This window comes from Chrysemys picta, chromosome 5, assembly GCF_011386835.1.
Source record: "Chrysemys picta bellii isolate R12L10 chromosome 5, ASM1138683v2, whole genome shotgun sequence".
Classification (NCBI taxonomy): Eukaryota; Metazoa; Chordata; order Testudines; family Emydidae; genus Chrysemys; species Chrysemys picta.
Window position 1 is genome coordinate 86017828 of NC_088795.1, and position 18309 is coordinate 86036136.

Sequence of the window (18309 nt, forward strand, 5' to 3'; positions counted from 1 at the left end):
TGGCACAGAAGATAATCTCCTCATGACCATGGGCACAGGTAAAATCTCCACGCTCATGCTACTGGACCTCTCTGCAGCCTTTGACGCCATGGACCAGAAAGTACTACTAACTTTCCTACTTGACACAGCAGACAACCCAGCACTAGTGGCTCCAATAATTCCACTCAAGCATAACTCAGAGTAGTGATGGGTAACTACTCTTCTCCCTCTGAAGACCCTCACCTAAGGGTCCTGCAGCAATCCCTACTATCCCCCCAACTCTTCAATATCTACATGAGACCACTGGGAGAGAGAGTGAGATGCTACAGGCTTAGTTGTCAACAGTATGACAATGAAACTCAACTCTATATCTCATTCTCAACTGATGCAACCACCACCACTTTTTAAATGTTAGAACATTTACAGAAAATAAGCTCTTGGATGAAGAGCAGCTGATTCAAGCTGAACCCAGGTAAGACCAAAGTGGTCAGAAAGAAGAACAGCTTGTAAGAGCTGGCCAAGTCATTGTCTTCACCTTCCATCAAAGACATGCAGCCCTCATTCGTCAAAGTGATATGAAGACTCGGGGTCCTATTTGACCCCTCACTAAGCTTGGATGACCAGCAAGCATCATTTTCCAAAAATGCCTTCTCTCACCTCCAGCTTGATATGAAACTTTGTCCCTCTCACGCGGACAAGGACCAGGCCATACTGATGCATGCATTTGTCACCTCCAGACTGGATTACTGTAACTCATATGTGAAAATGAATATGCGGATGATGCACTGACTAGCTGGTACAGAATGTGGCTGCCCACCTTCTCCATGGCTCAGGCCACCATGAACACATCAAGCCTGTGCTCAAGTTTCTTCAAGTTCTTAGTGTGGCCCATCACACTAGTTTCTGATGCTAGTTTAAAGCTTTCGTCCTGATTTTCTGAGCAATTAATGGATCAAGGCCCACCTACAGCAAAGTCTAATTTTTGATCTCTGAACCACCGTGACAGCTGCGCTCCTCTGGGACAATGAGATCTGAAAGCCCAGAATAAAGCATGTGAGAGCTGGGGACAAAGCATTCTCTGTTGAAGCGATTTGGCTATGGAACAATCTTCCTGAAGAAATCAGGTGAATCTAGAGTGTGACCATCTTTAGGAAATGTTGCAAAGCCTTCCTTTTTGAGAAAGCTTTTTCAACATAAATGATGCTCATAGTTCAAACAACTTTTTTATTTCCAAATGCCTTCCATCACCACCCAAAAAGAAAAAAAAGAATCAACCAGAGTTTTGACCCTGAAAAGGAAGAAGGGCTGGAGACCTCATGAAGTCCATTGGGTCTTGGCTATTGATATTGACTGTATGTGGAAGATGCTCAGATATTATGGTGATAGGCTGTACTATAAAACCCTTAGGGTACATCTATACTGCACACTCCTTTTGGTGGCATGTAGAATACAGACATTATGCACACCCCTAGCATAGATATATATAGTAGTGTAGACGGTGAGGTACTGCTTAGGCAAGTAAAAACATACCTGAACCCTTTGGTTATATCCCCTACATGACACTCTACACACCCAAGCAGTACCTCCCACCATCTACATGGCCATTTTTAGCAGTGTAGTGTCCCACTGCCTCCCTGCTGCTGGAGTATTTCCCCTCCACAGGGAAAGGTTCCAGCAGCGGGGAAAGATTCTGGCAGAGGAAAGGCAGCATGGAAAAGCTTTGGCAGCTCCCTGCTGCTGAGCCTTTCCCTGCTGCCTCCCAGCCAGACCCTTTCATCGACATCTGCGGCGACACACTGTAGTGTGGACACACGCTGCTTTTCACTGTGGTGTCTAGTTACACATACTCTACACACTGATGAAAAGGAAGTTGTAGTGAAGACATAGACTATGGGTATGTCTAAGCTGCAATTAAAAACCCGTGGTTGGCCCATGCCAGCTGAGTGGGGCTCATGAGGCTCAGGCTCACAGGGTTGTTTAATTGTGGTGTGGACATTAGGTCTATGGCTGGAGCCTGGGCTCTAAGACCCTGCAAGGTGGGAGGGGGCCAAGCCCAAAGGTCTACATGGCAATTAAACAGTCCCTTGGTCAGAGCCCCAAGCACCGGAGGCAGCTGGCATGGGCCAGCTGTGGGTGTCTAATTGCAGTGTAGACGTATCTCTAGCCCTGAGGCTTGCAGAGAAAAGCTGGACAACAGGAACGAGCGCTCCCTAAAGAGTGAAAACTCACAAGACAAAGACAATGAAGCCAGGTCGTTTTTTTTTTCACTCTTATGAGTGGGAGCCGAGGGGAGCCGCCCGCGCGCGCTGAGCCTTTGGCGTTGGCAATCCCGCCCCCGAGCCCAGCGCGGGCACAAGAACTGCATCAGCCCAGCACTGAGTGGCAGATCTGGGCCTTTTCCCTTCTTCTAACCTTCCCCCCGCCTCCAAAACCCCATCCCGTGCAGGGCCTCGCCCCGCCGCTGTGACTCTGCCCGGCCCCCAGCCAGAGCTCGGCCCCTTTGGGCGCGGGGGCACCCCCGCCTCCCAGCACTGCTGGCGCAGAGACATTCACAACACCCGCCCGTAGGGGGCGGGAGCAGCCAAGTGAGGGCAGGGGCTTCGATTCCCCACTGCGCATGTGCACACCGTTCGCACGCGTTGACTAAGGGCCGGCCGTTCTTATTTGTCCCTCTGCGGCCCCCGTCGGAGTTGCAGGAAGGGGTGGATTGTGTGTATGTGCCACCGCGCGGCGGCCTCTGTAGTTCAGAGATGGCGGAATATACCTGCGTGAAATCCACCAAGCTAGTTCTCAAGGGGGCGAAGGAGAAAAGGTGCGAAGCGGCCGGGACGTTCCTCCCTATTGGTCGCCAATGCGCCGCGATGAGCCCCGCCCCCGAGCATGGACAGGCCGGTCCGTCTCCGTCTGCTGCCACAGGCCCTGCCCGGGGCTCGCTCCCTTCCTCCCCAGCCGGGAAGTCACTGCGCGTCGCTCAGAGCGCGCGCTATCCCCCGTCCCCGTGTGGACGCGCTCGTTCCGAAGTGATGCGGCCTTGGCTTGCTGTAGCTTAAACTGACCAGGATCAGGTGTAAACTAAACCAAAGCAAGAGCGTCCACACGGGGACGTGCCCGGCTTTGAGTAAAGCGGTTTAAAAACCGACTTCTGAGATGGGTACAACGTGAGCCTGTGGACAGCGAGGTCTGCAGAGCCAAGGGTTGCCCTGTCAGAGTGGAGGTTTGCCCTGGTGACCTGCCCCCTTCTCCCTCTCTCCCCTGTGTTACTGCGTATTAGTGGTGATGATCCAGACACACACGGTTAGTTAGGGAAGGTTTATTATTTAGCCATTTTGTCATCTCGCTTTGCAGTAAGAAAAAACACAGAGATAAGAAAAGAAAAAGAGAAGAAAATGCAGAAGATCAGCTTGATATTGTTGGTGAGTTGGCTTTAAAGGACGTGCACACCAGTATAGAAGTAAAGATAAAGACAGGAAAAGTTAGGGTGTTTGTTTTGTTTCCTTGTTTGGAATTCTGGCATGAATACAAAACCCTTCTGTGTTTACTATATTTGTAGGCGTGTTTGTAAACCTATAAATCATAGTCCTTGTAGTAAAGAAAAATAAATTAATGACTTTGTTTAAAAAATCTGAACAGAAATCTTTTTTTATATGGAGTAGAAGGGAGGTCTGATGTCCAATAGCCTCTGTTTCTCTACACATACTATGTTCTTTTGGCTGCTTCCAAGAAAAGAGGAAAAGGCCATTCTAAGTTTAAGGCCACAAATAATCTTTCCAATAGCTAAGTCTAACTTCTAATCACAGTGTGTTACGCCATCAGTTAAATAGGGTATTTGGTGTTTGTCATTTATTCACTTTAAAGGGAATGATGCAGAACACTTTTGTTCAGCTTCTGGATTGTAATTGTTTTACTGCAAGAGCAAAGTAATCCTAAATATAATTATCAATCAAGGCTTCACAGCAAACTACCTAAACAGTAGAAGCTTATCATGCTACTACGTATTACTAGATAAGATCTATTTCCTACCCAGACTAAAATTCAACCTGTGTCTCGCTCCTTGTGGATGTCTAGCCATCAGCTGAAGCTCAACATGGCTACAACAGCTTTTAATCTTCCCTCAGTGATCTTCCTGCACCACTTTCTTTTTCAATCACCATGAACAACACCATCTTCCTGCTGTCACTCAGGCACATAATCTGGGCATCATCTTCAACTCAGACCTCTCTCTAGGTCCTCATATTTAAGCTAGCTTGCAGATTCTTTCTGCAAAACTTCTCTAAGATATAGCCTTTCCTATCCATCCATGCAGCTAACACTGTGGTGTAGGCTCTCATCATCCCAATCATTGGAACATCCTTTTCTCTTTTTAACATCCGTAACAAATGCAATCTTGTCCCACTCATATCCATTCAGAATGCTACTGCAAAGATCAATATTCCTAGCCTGTTTGACCATATCATCTTCCTCTTTGCAACCATCCACTGGCTCTCCCTTCTCTATCATGTCAAATATAAGCTGCTTCTCTTCACTTTCAAAGCCCTGCACAGTGTATCCCAACCCTACCTATAACTTCACATTCACAGTTGAGATGTTGATTCACATCTCTGATCTGCCATTGATGCCAGCCTCTATCACCCACTTATTAAATTTTCAAATAAGCACCTTAATGCTTTCTCCCATGCTGTCCCTCGTGCTTAAGAGCAGTTCCCCACAACATGGTAAACCTCTCCTTTGCTGTGACGCCTACAAAAAGACAGATGACAGTTAGGCAGTGGTCTCAGCATACCAGCAACCTATCATGCTAACGAATACTGTCTTGGTTCCTTGTACTCGTCTGTCTGTCTGTATCCATCTGTGGTCTCCTATCTTATAAGTCAGTTGCAAGTTCTTTGGGGCAGGGACCATCATTTTATTCTGTACACCTAGTATGATGGGGTTCTGATCCATGATAGGGCTCCTAGGTGCTATGCTAATTCAAATAATAGTATTTGGCTAAAATCCAGTTGTCAGTGTGCTATGTTATTTCATTTTCTTATATTTTAGGAAGCTGGTGGGCAGTAAAAAATTTTGGTGAAATCACAGGAACTGTGGCAATAGAACTGGACAAGGGAGCTTATATCCACGCTCTTGACAATGGCCTTTTTACCCTTGGAGCACCACATAAAGGTTTGTATCGAGAAAAGAGAAATTTTGCCGTGTTGAGATATGAAATGTATTTTACTAAATGGAGAGTTTTTATTCAAGTCAATAAACTAAAGATTTTTTATAGTGATGCTAGTTAATATACATAATAAAAAATATTATCCTATATGTTTGCATAGCACAGCGAAGAGGATAATAATCCTAATGAATGACCACTAATCAATTTTTCTAAGCTAGTTTTGATGTTTTCTTTATACGTGCAATTCAGTTCCTTTCCTGATGCTCACCTGTAGGTTTAGGCCTTTAACAAGATGGAAAGTAGTATGACTCTTGTAAGTAACCATGCAAAACGAGTATGAGGTCAATTTGTCTTATAAAAAGAGAAACTCAAATCAGACCAGGACTCTCATTTACCAACCAAAAACTCCCACTCCACAACAAAGGGTATGTCTACACTAAGGGATTAATCCGAATTTATATAATTCAAATTTTGGAAACAGATTGTATAAAGTCGAATGTATGCGGCCACACTAAGCACATTAATTCGGTGGTGTGCGTCCATGTACCGGGGCTAGCGTCGATTTCCGGAGCATTGCACTGTGGGTAGCTATCCCATAGCTCCCGCAGTCTCCTCCGCCCATTGGAATTCTGGGTTGAGATCCCAATGCCTGATGGGGCCAAAAACATTGTCGCGGGTGGTTCTGGGTATATCCTCCCTCCTCTCCAGGGAAGCAACGGCAGACAACCGTTTCGCGCCTTTTTTCCTGGGTGAACAGTGCAGACGCCATACCACGGCAAGCATGGAGCCCGCTCAGCTCAAGACAGCAGTCATGAACATTGTAAACACCTTGCGCGTTATCGTGCAGTTTATGCTGAACCAGAACCTGCAAAACCAGGCGGCGAGGAGTAGGCTACGGCAGCGCGGCGGCGAGAGTGATGAGGATATGGACATGGAATTCTATCAAACCCGGGACCCAGTGCTTTGGAGATCATGCTGTTAATGGGGCAGGTTATAGCCGTGGAACACTGATTCTGGGCCCGGGAAACAAGCACAGACTGGTGGGACCGCATAGTGTTGCAGGTGTGGGACGATTCCCAGTGGCTGCGAAACTTTCACATGCGTAAGGGCACTTTCTTGGAACTTTGTGACTTGCTTTCCCCTGCCCTGAAGCGCCAGAATACCAAGATGAGAGCAGCCCTCACAGTTGAGAAGCGAGTGGTGATAGCCCTGTGGAAGCTTGCAATGCCAAACAGCTACCGGTCAGTCGGGAATCAATTTGGAGTGAGCAAATCTACTGTTGGGGCTGCTGTGATGCAAGCAATCACTGAGCTGCTGCTACGAAAGGTAGTGACTCTGGGAAATGTGCAGGTCATAGTGGATGGCTTTGCTGCAATGGGATTCCCTAACTGTGGTGGGGCGATAGATGGAACCCATATCCCTATCTTGACACCGGAGCACCAGGGTACCCAGTACATAAACCGCAAGGGGTACTTTTCAATGGTGCTGCAAGCACTTGTGGATCACAAGGGACGTTTCACCAACATCAACGTGGGCTGGCTGGGAAGGGTTCATGACGCTCGCGTCTTCAGGAACACTAATCTGTTTAAACGGCTGCAGCAAGGGACTTACTTCCCGGACCAGTAAATAATCGTTGGGGATGTTGAAATGCCAATAGTTATTCTTAGGGACCCAGCCTACCCCTTAATGCCATGGCTCATGAAGCCATACACAGGCAGCCTGGACAGGAGTCAGGAGCTGTTCAACTACAGGCTGAGCAAATGCAGAATAATAATAATTAATGGAGATAGCCCATCTCCTAGAACTGGAAGGGACCTTGAAAAGTCATAGAGTCCAGCCCCCTGCTTTCACTAGCAGGACCAAGTACTGATTTTGCCCCAGATCCCCAAGTGGCCCCCTCAAGGATTGAACTCACAACCCTGGGTTTAGCAGGCCAATGCTCAAACCACTGAGCTATCCCTCCCCCCAGGGATGAAAAGAATGGTGGTAGAATGTGCATTTGGCCGTTTAAAAGGTCGCTGGCGATAGTAACTGACTCGCTCAGACCTCAGCCAAACCAATATCCCCATTGTTATTTCTGTTTGCTGTGTGCTCCACAATCTCTGTGAAAGTAAGGGGGAGACCTTTATGGCAGGGTGGGAGGCTGAGGCAAATCGCCTGGCTGCTGATTACACGCAGCCAGACACCAGGGCGATTAGAAGAGCACACCAGGAAGCGCTGTGCATCAGAGAAGCTTTGCAAACCAGTTTCATGACTGGCCAGGCTATAGTGTGAAATTTCTGTTTGTTTCTCCTTCATGAAAACCCGCCCCCTTTATTGACTCATTCTCTGTAAGGAACCCACCCTCCCCCTTCCCCCAGCTTGCTTTCAAAGGAAATAAAGTCACTATCGTTTACAAATCATGTATTCTTTATTAATTGATTATAAACATAGGGAGAGAACCGACAAGGTAATCTGGGTGAGGATTGGGAGAAGGATAGGAGGGAAGTAAAAGGCCACTGAAAAAATTCAATATAATGACAGACTTTTGGTTGGGCTGTCCACTGGGGTGGAGTGGGAGGGTGCACGGAGCCTTCCCCCCCCCCCCCCCGCGTTCTTACACGTCTGGGTGAGGAGGATATGGAACATGGTGAGGGGGGAGGGAGGTTGCACAGCGGCTGCAGTGGCACTCTGTGATCCTGCTGCCGTTCCTGAAGCTCCACCAGACACTGGAGCATGTTCGTTTGATCACGCACCAGACCCAGCGTTGCAGCCTGCCACCTCTCATCTCGAGCGTCCCTCATGACCTCACGTTCACTGGCATCTTTCCTATATTTAGATACCGTGTCCTTCCACTCATTCTAATGAGCTCTTTCATTGCGGGTGCATTCCATTATTTCTGAGAACATCTCGTCTCGTGTCCTCTTTCTCCGCCGCCTTATCTGAGATAGCCTTCGGGACGGAGGAGGGAGGCTTGAAAAATTTGCAACTGCGAGAGGGATGGAAAAAAGGAGAGAAGTTTTTAAAAAATACATTTTACAGAACAATGCTTATACTCTTTCATGGTGAACAACACTATTCACATTACATAGCACATGTGATTTCAGTACAAGGTCGCATTTTCCATCTTAATATTGAGTGCCTGTGACTTTGGTGTTAGAGATCACAGACGCAGGTCCGGGCAACAGAATTCAGCTTGCATGCGGCCATGGTAAGCCTTGTCTTTCGGCTTCTGCGCCCTCCTTTCCCACATACCAAGCAAAGCCCGTTGACTGCTGCGGTTTTCCTGTTAACCTTCAGCAGCAGAAAACAAACTAACCCCCCCGCCATCCAATTCTCTGGGATGATCGCTGTACCCCCTCCCCGCACCGCGTGGCTGGTAACAGGGAAGATCCCTGCTATCCAAACGCGAAAAGCTCAGGGCCAATTCCCCCCCACTCCCCCCTGCGTTTGGCTAACTGCAGGGAAGGATTTCTTTTCAGCCACAGGCAAACAGCCCAGTAGGAACGGCCACATCTGTCCCCTTAATTAAATTCCCATATTTCAACCAGGTTACCATGAGCGATATCACTCTCCTGAGGATTACACAGCGAGATAAAGAACGGATGTTGCTTGAATGCCAGCAAACACCGTGACCATACACTGCCAGGCTTTGTCATGCAATGATACCAGATTACAAGCATGGCGTGGTCAAGTGTCCTACCATGGAGGACGGAATAAGGCTGCACTGCCCAGAAACCTTGTGGCAAGGCTTTTGGAGTACCTCCAGGAGAGCTTCATGGAGATGTCCCTGGAGGATTTCAGCTCCATCCCCAAACACGTTAACAGGCTTTTCCAGTAGCTATACTGGCCACGAATGCATCCCAAGTCCTCAGGGCAAAGTAATCATTAAAAATGCTTGCTTTTAAAACAAGTTTTATATTTTAAAAGGTAAACTCACCTGAGGTCCCTTCCATGGGGTCATGGTCTTGGATACTGGGTTGGGAGGGTACTTCAGTCAGGCTGAGAAAAAGATCCTGGCTGTTGGGGAGAACGGAGTGCTGGGTGCTCTCCGCAAGCTCCTCCTTCTCCTCCTCCTCCTCCTCTTCCCCGTCCGCAGAATCCTCAGGGATGGCTGAGATTACCCCCGTCTCGGAATCCACGGTCAGAGGTGGGGTAGTGCTGGTGGCCCCCCTTAGAACTGCATGCAGCTCAGCATAGAAGCGGCATGTCCGCGGCATTGACCCAGAGCGACCGTTTGCCTCCTTTGTTTTTTGATAGGCTTGTCTGAGCTCCTTGACTTTCACGCGGCACTGATCTGAGTCCCTATTGTGGCCTCTCTCCATCATGCCCTTGGAGATTTTTTCAAAAGTTTTGGCATTTCGTCTTTTCGAACGAAGTTCTGCTAGCACTGAATCCTCTCCCCATATAGCGATCAGATCCAGTACCTCCCGTACGGTCCATGCTGGTGCTCTTTTTCGATTATCGGCCTGCATGGTTACCTGTGCTGATGAGCTGAGCTATCTGTGGTCACCTGTGCTCTCCACGCTGGGCAAACAGGAGATGAAATTCAAATGTTCACGGGGCTTTTCCTACCTACCTGGCCAGTGCATCCGAGTTCAGATTGCTGTCCAGAGCGGTCACAATGGTGCACTGTGGGACAGCTCCTGGAAGCCAATACCATCGAAATGCGGCCACACTAACCCTAATTCGAAATGACAATATCGATTTTGGCGCTACTCCGCTCATCGGGGTGGAGTACAGAAATCGATTTTAAGAGCCCTTTATTTCTAAATAAATGGCTTCGTTGTGTGGACGGGTGCAGGGTTAATTCGATTTAACGCTGCTAAATCTGAATTAAAGCCATACTGTAGACCAGGCCAAAGGGTGCTGTAATTGTTATGCAGATGTTCTGTGGAAGTGGCCTGGTAGCTGGTCTTTCCCTCACTCTGGGAGTGAGAGAGGCACAGCTCAAGTAGGGAATCCCTATTCTGGAAGCAGAGTGAATTTGGATGTCTTTCAACCCCAGAGTAAGGTAACGCCAGTCCAGGAATAGCGGCAGTATATCATTCCTGATGTTGCAAAAGTGGTGGTGGCTTTCAAAATACCAAATTCTAGTCATGCGCTCAAGTAAAACAGTGCAAGTACATTTTGTTATGAGAAGCTTATATAATGCATAGGCTGAGATTCACAAAGCAATTCAGTGGATTTAGATGCACATTTTCCATGAATTGCTATAAATTCTCAATCCTAAATTTGTCAGGGGCAGGGATTGGCTTTATTTGTGTCTTGTAGAGTGCTAATCATATAGGTGCTTAGATAACTCCTATAAAACTCTTTTTTGCTTTTACAGTAGTTGGATACTCTTTTGAAAATTTATGTCAATATCTGGCCCCGCATCATAGCCTTTTCCTGTATTGTACACCAATAATTCTTGTTTAATTTATCAGCTTTATTTAAACTTAGTCTCATAAATTCAAAAATTATATATCTAATGCTTTATACCTGATAATAATTTTCAAAAAAATTTCTCTTTCAGAGGACGATGGCCCTAGTCCTCCTGAACAGTTTACAGCAGTAAAGTTGTCTGACACCAGGTAATTACTCCAGTGGATTTTTGAAAAATTTGATGTTGTGCAGGTCTTACTTCAAGAATGTCTTATCAGTTCTCATTTAGACTGCTATATGCGATCTCTTACCCTGAATCAAAGCTAAATATCCCTCCTTAAAATCTCCTTTATTATAAAAGCTAGCTCTTAGAAGTATATCTAGAACCAAAATACTGAACCTCTTTGATATACTGAATATTTTAAAGTGTTTTAACTTTAAAACATTCTGCATCTTTTCCCCTCATTTCTCTAAGAATTGCACTGAAGTCTGGCTATGGCAAATACCTTGGCATAAATTCAGATGGTCTTGTTATTGGACGCTCAGATGCAATAGGATCAAGAGAGCAATGGGAACCTGTCTTCCAAGATGTAAGCTATCTCTAATATTAACTGCAGGTGATGTTCTTGGTAAAAATTGTTGTTTTAAACTTAACATTAATAGTGCTAATAGGATACACTTCCATACAGGTGGTAAAGCAATGACATGACAGGTATTGCAAGATTATAAAGAATAGTTAACTTGTAAGTTGCAGGTGGGTAAATTACTGTATTTTTAAAGACTTTAAATCAAAATGTTTGTCTGTTTTGGCAGCAATATACAATGTAAGAGTAAAAGAGACAGCAGATCCGCAAGGCTGGCTACTAAGAGTTCCTTAGGCAGAAGATGAGAAGACATCTGTGGTGTCTTCTGGAGTATTCTAGAATTAAATCTTATAATTTTAAGGCGTGTGTTTAAAATTTGTTCACAGTACTAACTTAAGTGGTGGTATTTTAACAGGGGAAAATGGCTTTATTAGCAGCAAATAGCTGCTTTATCACCTGTAATGAAGAGGGAGATATAGAAGCCAAAAGTAAAACTGCAGGGGAAGAAGAAATGATAAAGGTAATCTGTGTGTGTGTGTGTGATATATATACTTTATAATTATATTATCCGTTTGAATGCTATAATAGAAAATGCAAAACTATGCACAATCCATAATGTTTATGGAACAAACATTCTAACATCTTAAGTTTACATAATACCTTTCATCATGAATTTTTCTAATTCACTTTACAAACTGCACATAAAGGAGCATCTTCATTCATCACTGAATTACAGACATCTCCAAGGTGGTATGGGGCAGCTTTTCAACAAATCTGCTGCCTAACTATTTAAGACAGGAAGATTAATTATACTCAATTGAAATTGCAGGTAGGCAGAATACTCAACAAAACTGGCTTATACCAGGTAACCAGGATTGGAAACTCCTTACTCTTGTGCGAATGCCACAAGATCTCTGACCACAAGTGGTCACTGTCTTTTTCAGTCTGAACAAACCAGATTGTACTTCTGACAGCAAATTGCTCCCTAATAGTATGCTATATTATTTGTTCAACACTTGCTCAGAAGTGTACCACCTCCTCCTTGCCAGAAACTGACAGCAACTTGGGTTTTCCTTGGCGGTGTCGGGTGCAAGTACTAGATGTCCCTGGTTAGTAAAAACAAGACTGTCACAGTTTTTAATGGAAAAGCACTTAAGCTCCATCTATAATTCAACATCAGTTAAATTAAAAATGCAATGTATTGTAACTCCTGGACATTAAATCAGTAAAAACAAAAACAAAAATTCTTGTCTTGATTTCTAGTTTCTAAAATTCCATAAACTTAATCTAAAACTTGATATATAAAATTTGCTAAGAACTCAGTCTTGTAAGATTATACAATTTAAATAGGAGTCTCCAAGTCCTCTTTCATCTTGCCAAGGACAGATAATGTTATGTTTTAATTGCATATATATAGCAGAGCATTAACTATTTCAGAACTTGTGTGACATTACGTCCCATATAATTTGTAGAAATACTGTTACGATAATGGCATAACTAAGATGTATTTTATGCAAGATGGGTCATGTGAGATATCATTGGAATGGTTATGATTATGATTATCATATTTGTATGCATGTACATTTTGGTATCTGAAGTTAGGAATATTGTCTATACATTTATTTTATTTACCTATTATAAATGTGTTTACACCTGGGGAACACCCATTAAACAATGCAGTTGGTCTAGATTGCTGGCTGGAAGGGCCATTAGGAAAAACAATAGGTCTTTGAAGATGCTAATATCCCACCTTCCTGGAAAGCCTTCCTGTGGACTCTGCAAATAGACTTTGAGTTATGGCTGAAGGGTCATGTGATCAAGTCACCTTGTACTAGATTCCACGATAAAATCAGTACTCTTCCACTGGCCAAGAGTGGGAATCGCACTGGAAGACAAAGGATTCCAGACATATGTAAAACCTATTTAGGGCAGGGGAGTGACATAATTGTGGTTCATTCTTCACTGAATCCCTGCCCAGGACGACTGCTAGAAACATCTAAGGGTATGTCTTCATTAGCCACGTTAAAGCGCTGCTATGGCTTTAATGTGGCTGTTAGCTGCGGCACCAGCGCTGGGAAAGAGCTCTCCCAGCACTGTAAAAAAACCACCCCTGCGAGCGGAGTAGCTCCCAGCACTGGTGCACTTTACAGCTCTGAAATGTGCAGCACTCAGGGAGGTGTTTTTTCACACCTTGAGCGAGAAAGTTGCAGCGTTGTAAAGTGGCAGTGTAGACAAGGCCTTAGAAACAAAGACTGGGGGAGGAGGAGCTGAGCTGGAAGGTTGTCTAGTCTGTGAAAGAGATACCTGGAGTTTTAAGCTTCAAGCAAGAGCAGCTGGCTTTCAAGAACCTCTGCAATCTGCTTAAAACAACATTTAGGGTTAAAATTGGGTATTTCTACCAGTTACTTTAGGAGCTTGAGCTTAGTTTGTGTGTTTGTTTATTTGCTCAGTAATCTGCTTTGATCTGTTCACTATCCCTTATAATCACTTCAAATCTATCTTTTGTAGTTAATAAACTTGTTTTTGTTTTTTCTAAATCAGTTTGAGGAATTCTTAAGTGGGGGGCAAAAAGCTGTGCAAATCTTCCTCCACATTGAGGGAGGGAGCGAATTTCATGAGCTTACACTGTACAGTTCTCTGTGCAGCACAAGACAAGACAATTTTGGGTTTAAACTCCAGAGGGGGTGTGCACTTGAGTGCTGGGCAATTCCTTAATTGAGCTTTCCCATGCAGAGCTGATCTCAGCATCTGTGTGAAACTGCACCTGGGTGTGGCCCGACCTGTGTGTGTGCAGGAAGGGAGCTTGAGAGCCTGTCACAGCAGCACAGTGTAAAGGGAACCCAGGCTGGTGGGTCAGGCGAGCTCAGTGGTACGCCAGTTCCAAGTGGCACCCTGGGGGAACTGGTCACCGCATGAATCTTGGCTAATCACTTAAATGTAGTATTTAATATATCACTATAGATTCAGAATATATTTTGTTTGTATATTCAAGAAATATGTGAAATGTTATTTAGTGTTTGTATGTTTTATATATAAAATTACAAGGTAGGAGCAAAGACTTTATTAAAAAAAATTAACCAGAATAGAATAGAACCAACTTTTTTGTTAAGAGATCTTTGGTTATATCCTAACAAGCTGTGAAACTGAAAAGACCTACTCAGAAATCCAACATCTGTAATATCTTGAGTACCAGGAGAAGTTAGAATTTGTTTAATTTTTTCTTACTATCAATTGTAGTTCGTATAATGTACATTTTCTATTTTCCTTTTCCCCAATAACTAGATCCGTACTTGTGCTGAAAGAGAAGCTAAGCAGAAAGATGACATTCCAGAAGAAGACAAAGGAAATGTTAAACAATGTGAAATCAATTATGTGTATGTAATTGAAAGCTATATAGCTGCCAGCCTTCTACATTCACAAAATAAACTATCCATTTCCATATCTGAGCACAAAGGATTCCCCATCTCCCCTTGTTTAAAACAATCCTGACCCACCATCCTTCTAGTCAAATGAAATTCTCTTCAGCGTCTGTCAGCACTGCACATTAACCACCCAGAGAGGTTCCTGCTGAATGACAGTCTTCCCTCTCAGATGAGCCTCCCCTCCTCTGTTTTCCCCCACACACCCCTGCCCGGAGGAGCCCAGGGCTGGCAGAAGCCGCACCATACCTCCCCTTCTCTCTCTCTGGACCCAACCTGCCCAAGGGAAAAGCATTTGTTAGAAGACGGTTTTGATATGCCCCGTGCAGGTTCCAAGGGGGCTGAGGAGGTACATACTACCTCCTCAGCAGCCCCGGAACCTGCTTGGGGCATAATAAAGCAAAAACTTCACCACCAAACCCCGCAACCAGGGTCTGGCAGCCGCAGTAGCAACACCTCTGGCCTATTGTACCCGCCACCCATGAACTCAGAACACAGGGTCCCTGGGGAGGGCTAGCTCAGAGGTTTGAGCATTGGCCTGCTAAACCCAGGGTTGTGAGTTCAATCCTCAAAGGGACCATTTGGGGATTTAGTTGGGGATTGGTCCTGCTTTGAGCAGGGGGTTGGACTAGATGACCTCCTGAGGTCCCTTCCAACCCTGATATTCTATGATTCTAAAACGTTGCACCCACAACACTCAGTGCAACATGTGAGACTATTATAGATTCTCTTGCATCTTGTTCTACTTTTAGGCCACCAGTCTAGTTCAGGAATTGAACTTTGAAATCCCAGCACAACTATTGCATTTTATTATATAAAGTTTCAATAGAACTGGAGCTATTTTCACACTGTTTATTGTTTCCAGAAAGAAGTTCCAAAGTTTCCAAGATCGTAAACTCAAAATAAGCCAAGAAGACAGTAAAGCTCTCAAAAAAGCTAGAAAAGAAGGCACTTTCCATGAGACGCTGCTGGACAGGTATTTTAAAATCCAAATAATTCCATCTGTTAATTAAATGAAAGCTATTGACAGATGAATCTGTGATATACCTGGAATGCTAAAGACAACTAGAGTGAAGATTGCCTGAATGTTCTCACTGTAGTCCATTTTCTGCTGTCTATATATTTTTGAAACTCCCCTTTTGAGCTGAAATTTTTCAAGCCTGCCTGGTTTCTATCTGAAAGAAAACTTTTTATGGAAAGCTTGAGCAAAACTGGTTCAATCAATTGAGTACAAGGAGAGTGGAGAACAATAATATTGTATTATAAAAGCAAAATTCTTACTTTTATTTTTTTCAACAACCCTGACACCAAAACGGGGATAGAAAGTTGCATTTTTGTAGGGAAATAGCCACTATTGAGGATTCTTTTTACACTGTCTAGTGAAAACCAGTCTTGGTTTGACCAAGCTATGAGGGTGTGAGAATAGCACTTTGTACAGGTGCAGTATTTGGGGAATGCAGAATATCCCAAGCACTATTTACCAGTGTTCTGAGCAAAAGAAAGCTGTATTGTATACCTAAAAGTAATTAACTCAGCTGCAAAAAACATTAAAAGCTGTTTCTACCACTGTACAATTGTTGACATGTCGATTTAAGGCATTAGGGTTCCATAGGAGCCCTGCCCCATTGCATTGACTTGTGCAACTGAAAATTTTATGAACCTGGCATAATGTTTTCTGTGATGTTCACTGTGTACTCCAATGAAGCCTTTCGTTGTTAAGTGTGATGTGGCATGCCAGAGATGTCCAGCCTAATAGTTTTTGATTTTGGAATCATTTTTCTTTACATTCCCCGTCTTTGAAATAGTCCATTAAAAAAACAGTAAAAGACTAAGGCTTCATGATTCAGAAGTTAGAAAACTCCAAAATGTTAAGGTTGCATGCGCAACCAGCAGGCATATTCCTTACGGCTCTAATGCAAGAGCAAATGCTAGCTGTGCAAAGTAACAAAGCCACCAAACAAATCAAAAGTACTAACAGGCCTCTAATGTCATTTGCAAATGTTCCAAAGTTAAGTAGAAGCAAATGTTATAACAGCCTACTCATATGTCTTGTGACTATCACACTGTTAACATTTTATGGCTTTTGTGTAACCTAAATTTTGTCTGTCTTCTCTTTCATATAGGCGAGCAAAATTGAAAGCCGATAGATACTGCAAGTGACAAAAACAATTGGCTTGTTTGCTTGCTTTTATATCCTTTGGTTGTCCACCTGAACATACTATCTGAATAAGACATTTTGCAAAAGTGACTTTATTTATGGAAAGACTTTTTTGTTCCTACTTCTCATTAGAATTACTTTACATGGTATTGAAATTTGGTATGCAGAATTTGATCCAAAACTAAATAGCTTTAGCAAATTGAATTGTCGAAGGTTCAGAGAAGCAACTCAGTAATCTGAAGGTCATGATTAACAATAAAGAAGAGAAGAGCTGAATACAAAACTAACTACAAAGTTGCCCTGACAAATTGTATTTTCATTGAATAAATAAATATTTTATCAAACTAATGTCTCTCTGAACATATGGGACTGAAGTCTCAGCTTGACTTCCGTTGAGCTATGCTGCCTGATACCAACTGAAGATCTAGAATGGTTTTCAACATTTATAGAGAACAATGGGTCATTAAGTGAATACTTACATAAACTATGTACTTGAAAAACGGTATGGAGAAATGAAGAAATGTAGAAATTGAGGTTCTTCATGAGAAAAAGAGACCCCTTAATTACTCATATGTTGCTGATATTTTTATGTTCTTTCAGATTTTGCTAACTTAAAGCTGTTAGATGGACTTGTTTCTATCTTTTAAAGTAAAAATGTTAAAGAATGTTGAAAATGCAGATACTGTGCATTCCTAATAACTATTACGTAGAATACTGGTTGCTATTTATGCTTGTCACTAAAATTTTATTTTAATAAAATCCCTTTATGGGAACTATTCCAACTGTACTGATTGCAACACCACCTTCACAATTCAGTTCTAACCTGTCTTCAAAAAGTACTTGGTTACCATGCTCAGCCTTTTCGTCTCAATTCTTACTTCTCGTGATGCCCATAATTTAAGTTACCTTCATGCAACGTGTAGTCTGTACTGTTTTTTGTGGTTTTAAATTTGGAGCATGCAATTGCCTATAACCTAAGGCAGGGGTAGTTAATAAGGAGACCACAAGCCAAATCCGGACCGTCAAACACTTTTGAATGGCCCCCAAAATCTTTTATTTACTTACTGTTATCTGGTGTCTGGACCTTGGCTATATCTTGACCAAGAAATTTGGACCTTGACAAAAAATAATTGACTACGCCTGACCTAAGGCATAAAAATGGGATCATTAAAAGAACAGGTAGAGTCTGAGCATAAATACACATCCGCATAAGGCTGAAAGACAGTACTGCTAGTTTAAAGTGATGTCATTTCATAGCCAGCCTATGTAAAAATGAAACAGGATGAACTTAATTGCCTATATTCAGAACAAGTTACAACTGGTGCTGAAGCCCAGTTAAGAAAGAATTGCACTAGTAGAGCCGTATACACATGAAAGCATGTGTCAATGGTGTCAGGGAGTCATAAGACAAACAGGTGCATAGCTTGAGCAGATTTATATTGCTGAAAAACTCTCAGCTGACATACAATTTTACTGTCCCTCATCACATGAAAAGCTAACTGATTATTTACTATATCAGGATTAAGGACTGGTGCTTGGGAAAGTTTACTAGTTCTGTGCTAACTAAGCACCTTGATTGTTAGCTCTCCCACATGATTTTAATGCCAGGAATCTAATGGTCTGTTTTATACTATTAAAAAGATAAAGGATCCAAGCTTTAGATAATAT

General features: G+C 43.4%; 2 protein-coding genes across 2 annotated transcripts; one reads left to right on the top strand and one right to left on the bottom strand.

The window, feature by feature from the left end:
- Positions 1-2631: 2631 nt before the first annotated feature.
- On the top strand, positions 2632-17417 carry FRG1 (FSHD region gene 1). Its single transcript, XM_005282057.5, has 9 exons — positions 2632-2791; positions 3325-3392; positions 5017-5139; positions 10632-10689; positions 10956-11070; positions 11480-11584; positions 14347-14438; positions 15349-15459; positions 16607-17417. Exons 1-9 carry the CDS (start codon positions 2730-2732, stop codon positions 16641-16643), a joined length of 771 nt encoding a protein of 256 aa, XP_005282114.1. The 5' UTR covers positions 2632-2729; the 3' UTR covers positions 16644-17417.
- LOC135983708 (myb/SANT-like DNA-binding domain-containing protein 2) lies at positions 7822-9716 on the bottom strand. Its single transcript, XM_065596813.1, has 2 exons — positions 9054-9716; positions 7822-8102 (listed from the first exon to the last, which is right to left on the bottom strand). Exons 1-2 carry the CDS (start codon positions 9586-9588, stop codon positions 7975-7977), a joined length of 663 nt encoding a protein of 220 aa, XP_065452885.1. The 5' UTR covers positions 9589-9716; the 3' UTR covers positions 7822-7974.
- Positions 17418-18309: the final 892 nt, after the last annotated feature.

Bases quoted from the DNA above. Each gene is read 5' to 3' on its own strand.
- FRG1 (XM_005282057.5), top strand. From the start codon at position 2,730: ATGGCGGAATATACCTGCGTGAAATCCACCAAGCTAGTTCTCAAGGGG. The intron at 2,792-3,324 runs GTGCGAAGCGGC...CTCGCTTTGCAG, and splicing joins AAGGGGGCGAAGGAGAAAAG to TAAGAAAAAACACAGAGATA. The intron at 3,393-5,016 runs GTGAGTTGGCTT...CTTATATTTTAG, and splicing joins AGATCAGCTTGATATTGTTG to GAAGCTGGTGGGCAGTAAAA.
- LOC135983708 (XM_065596813.1), bottom strand. From the start codon at position 9,588: ATGCAGGCCGATAATCGAAAAAGAGCACCAGCATGGACCGTACGGGAG. The intron at 8,103-9,053 runs GTGAGTTTACCT...TCCCTCTCGCAG, and splicing joins CCCCATGGAAGGGACCTCAG to TTGCAAATTTTTCAAGCCTC.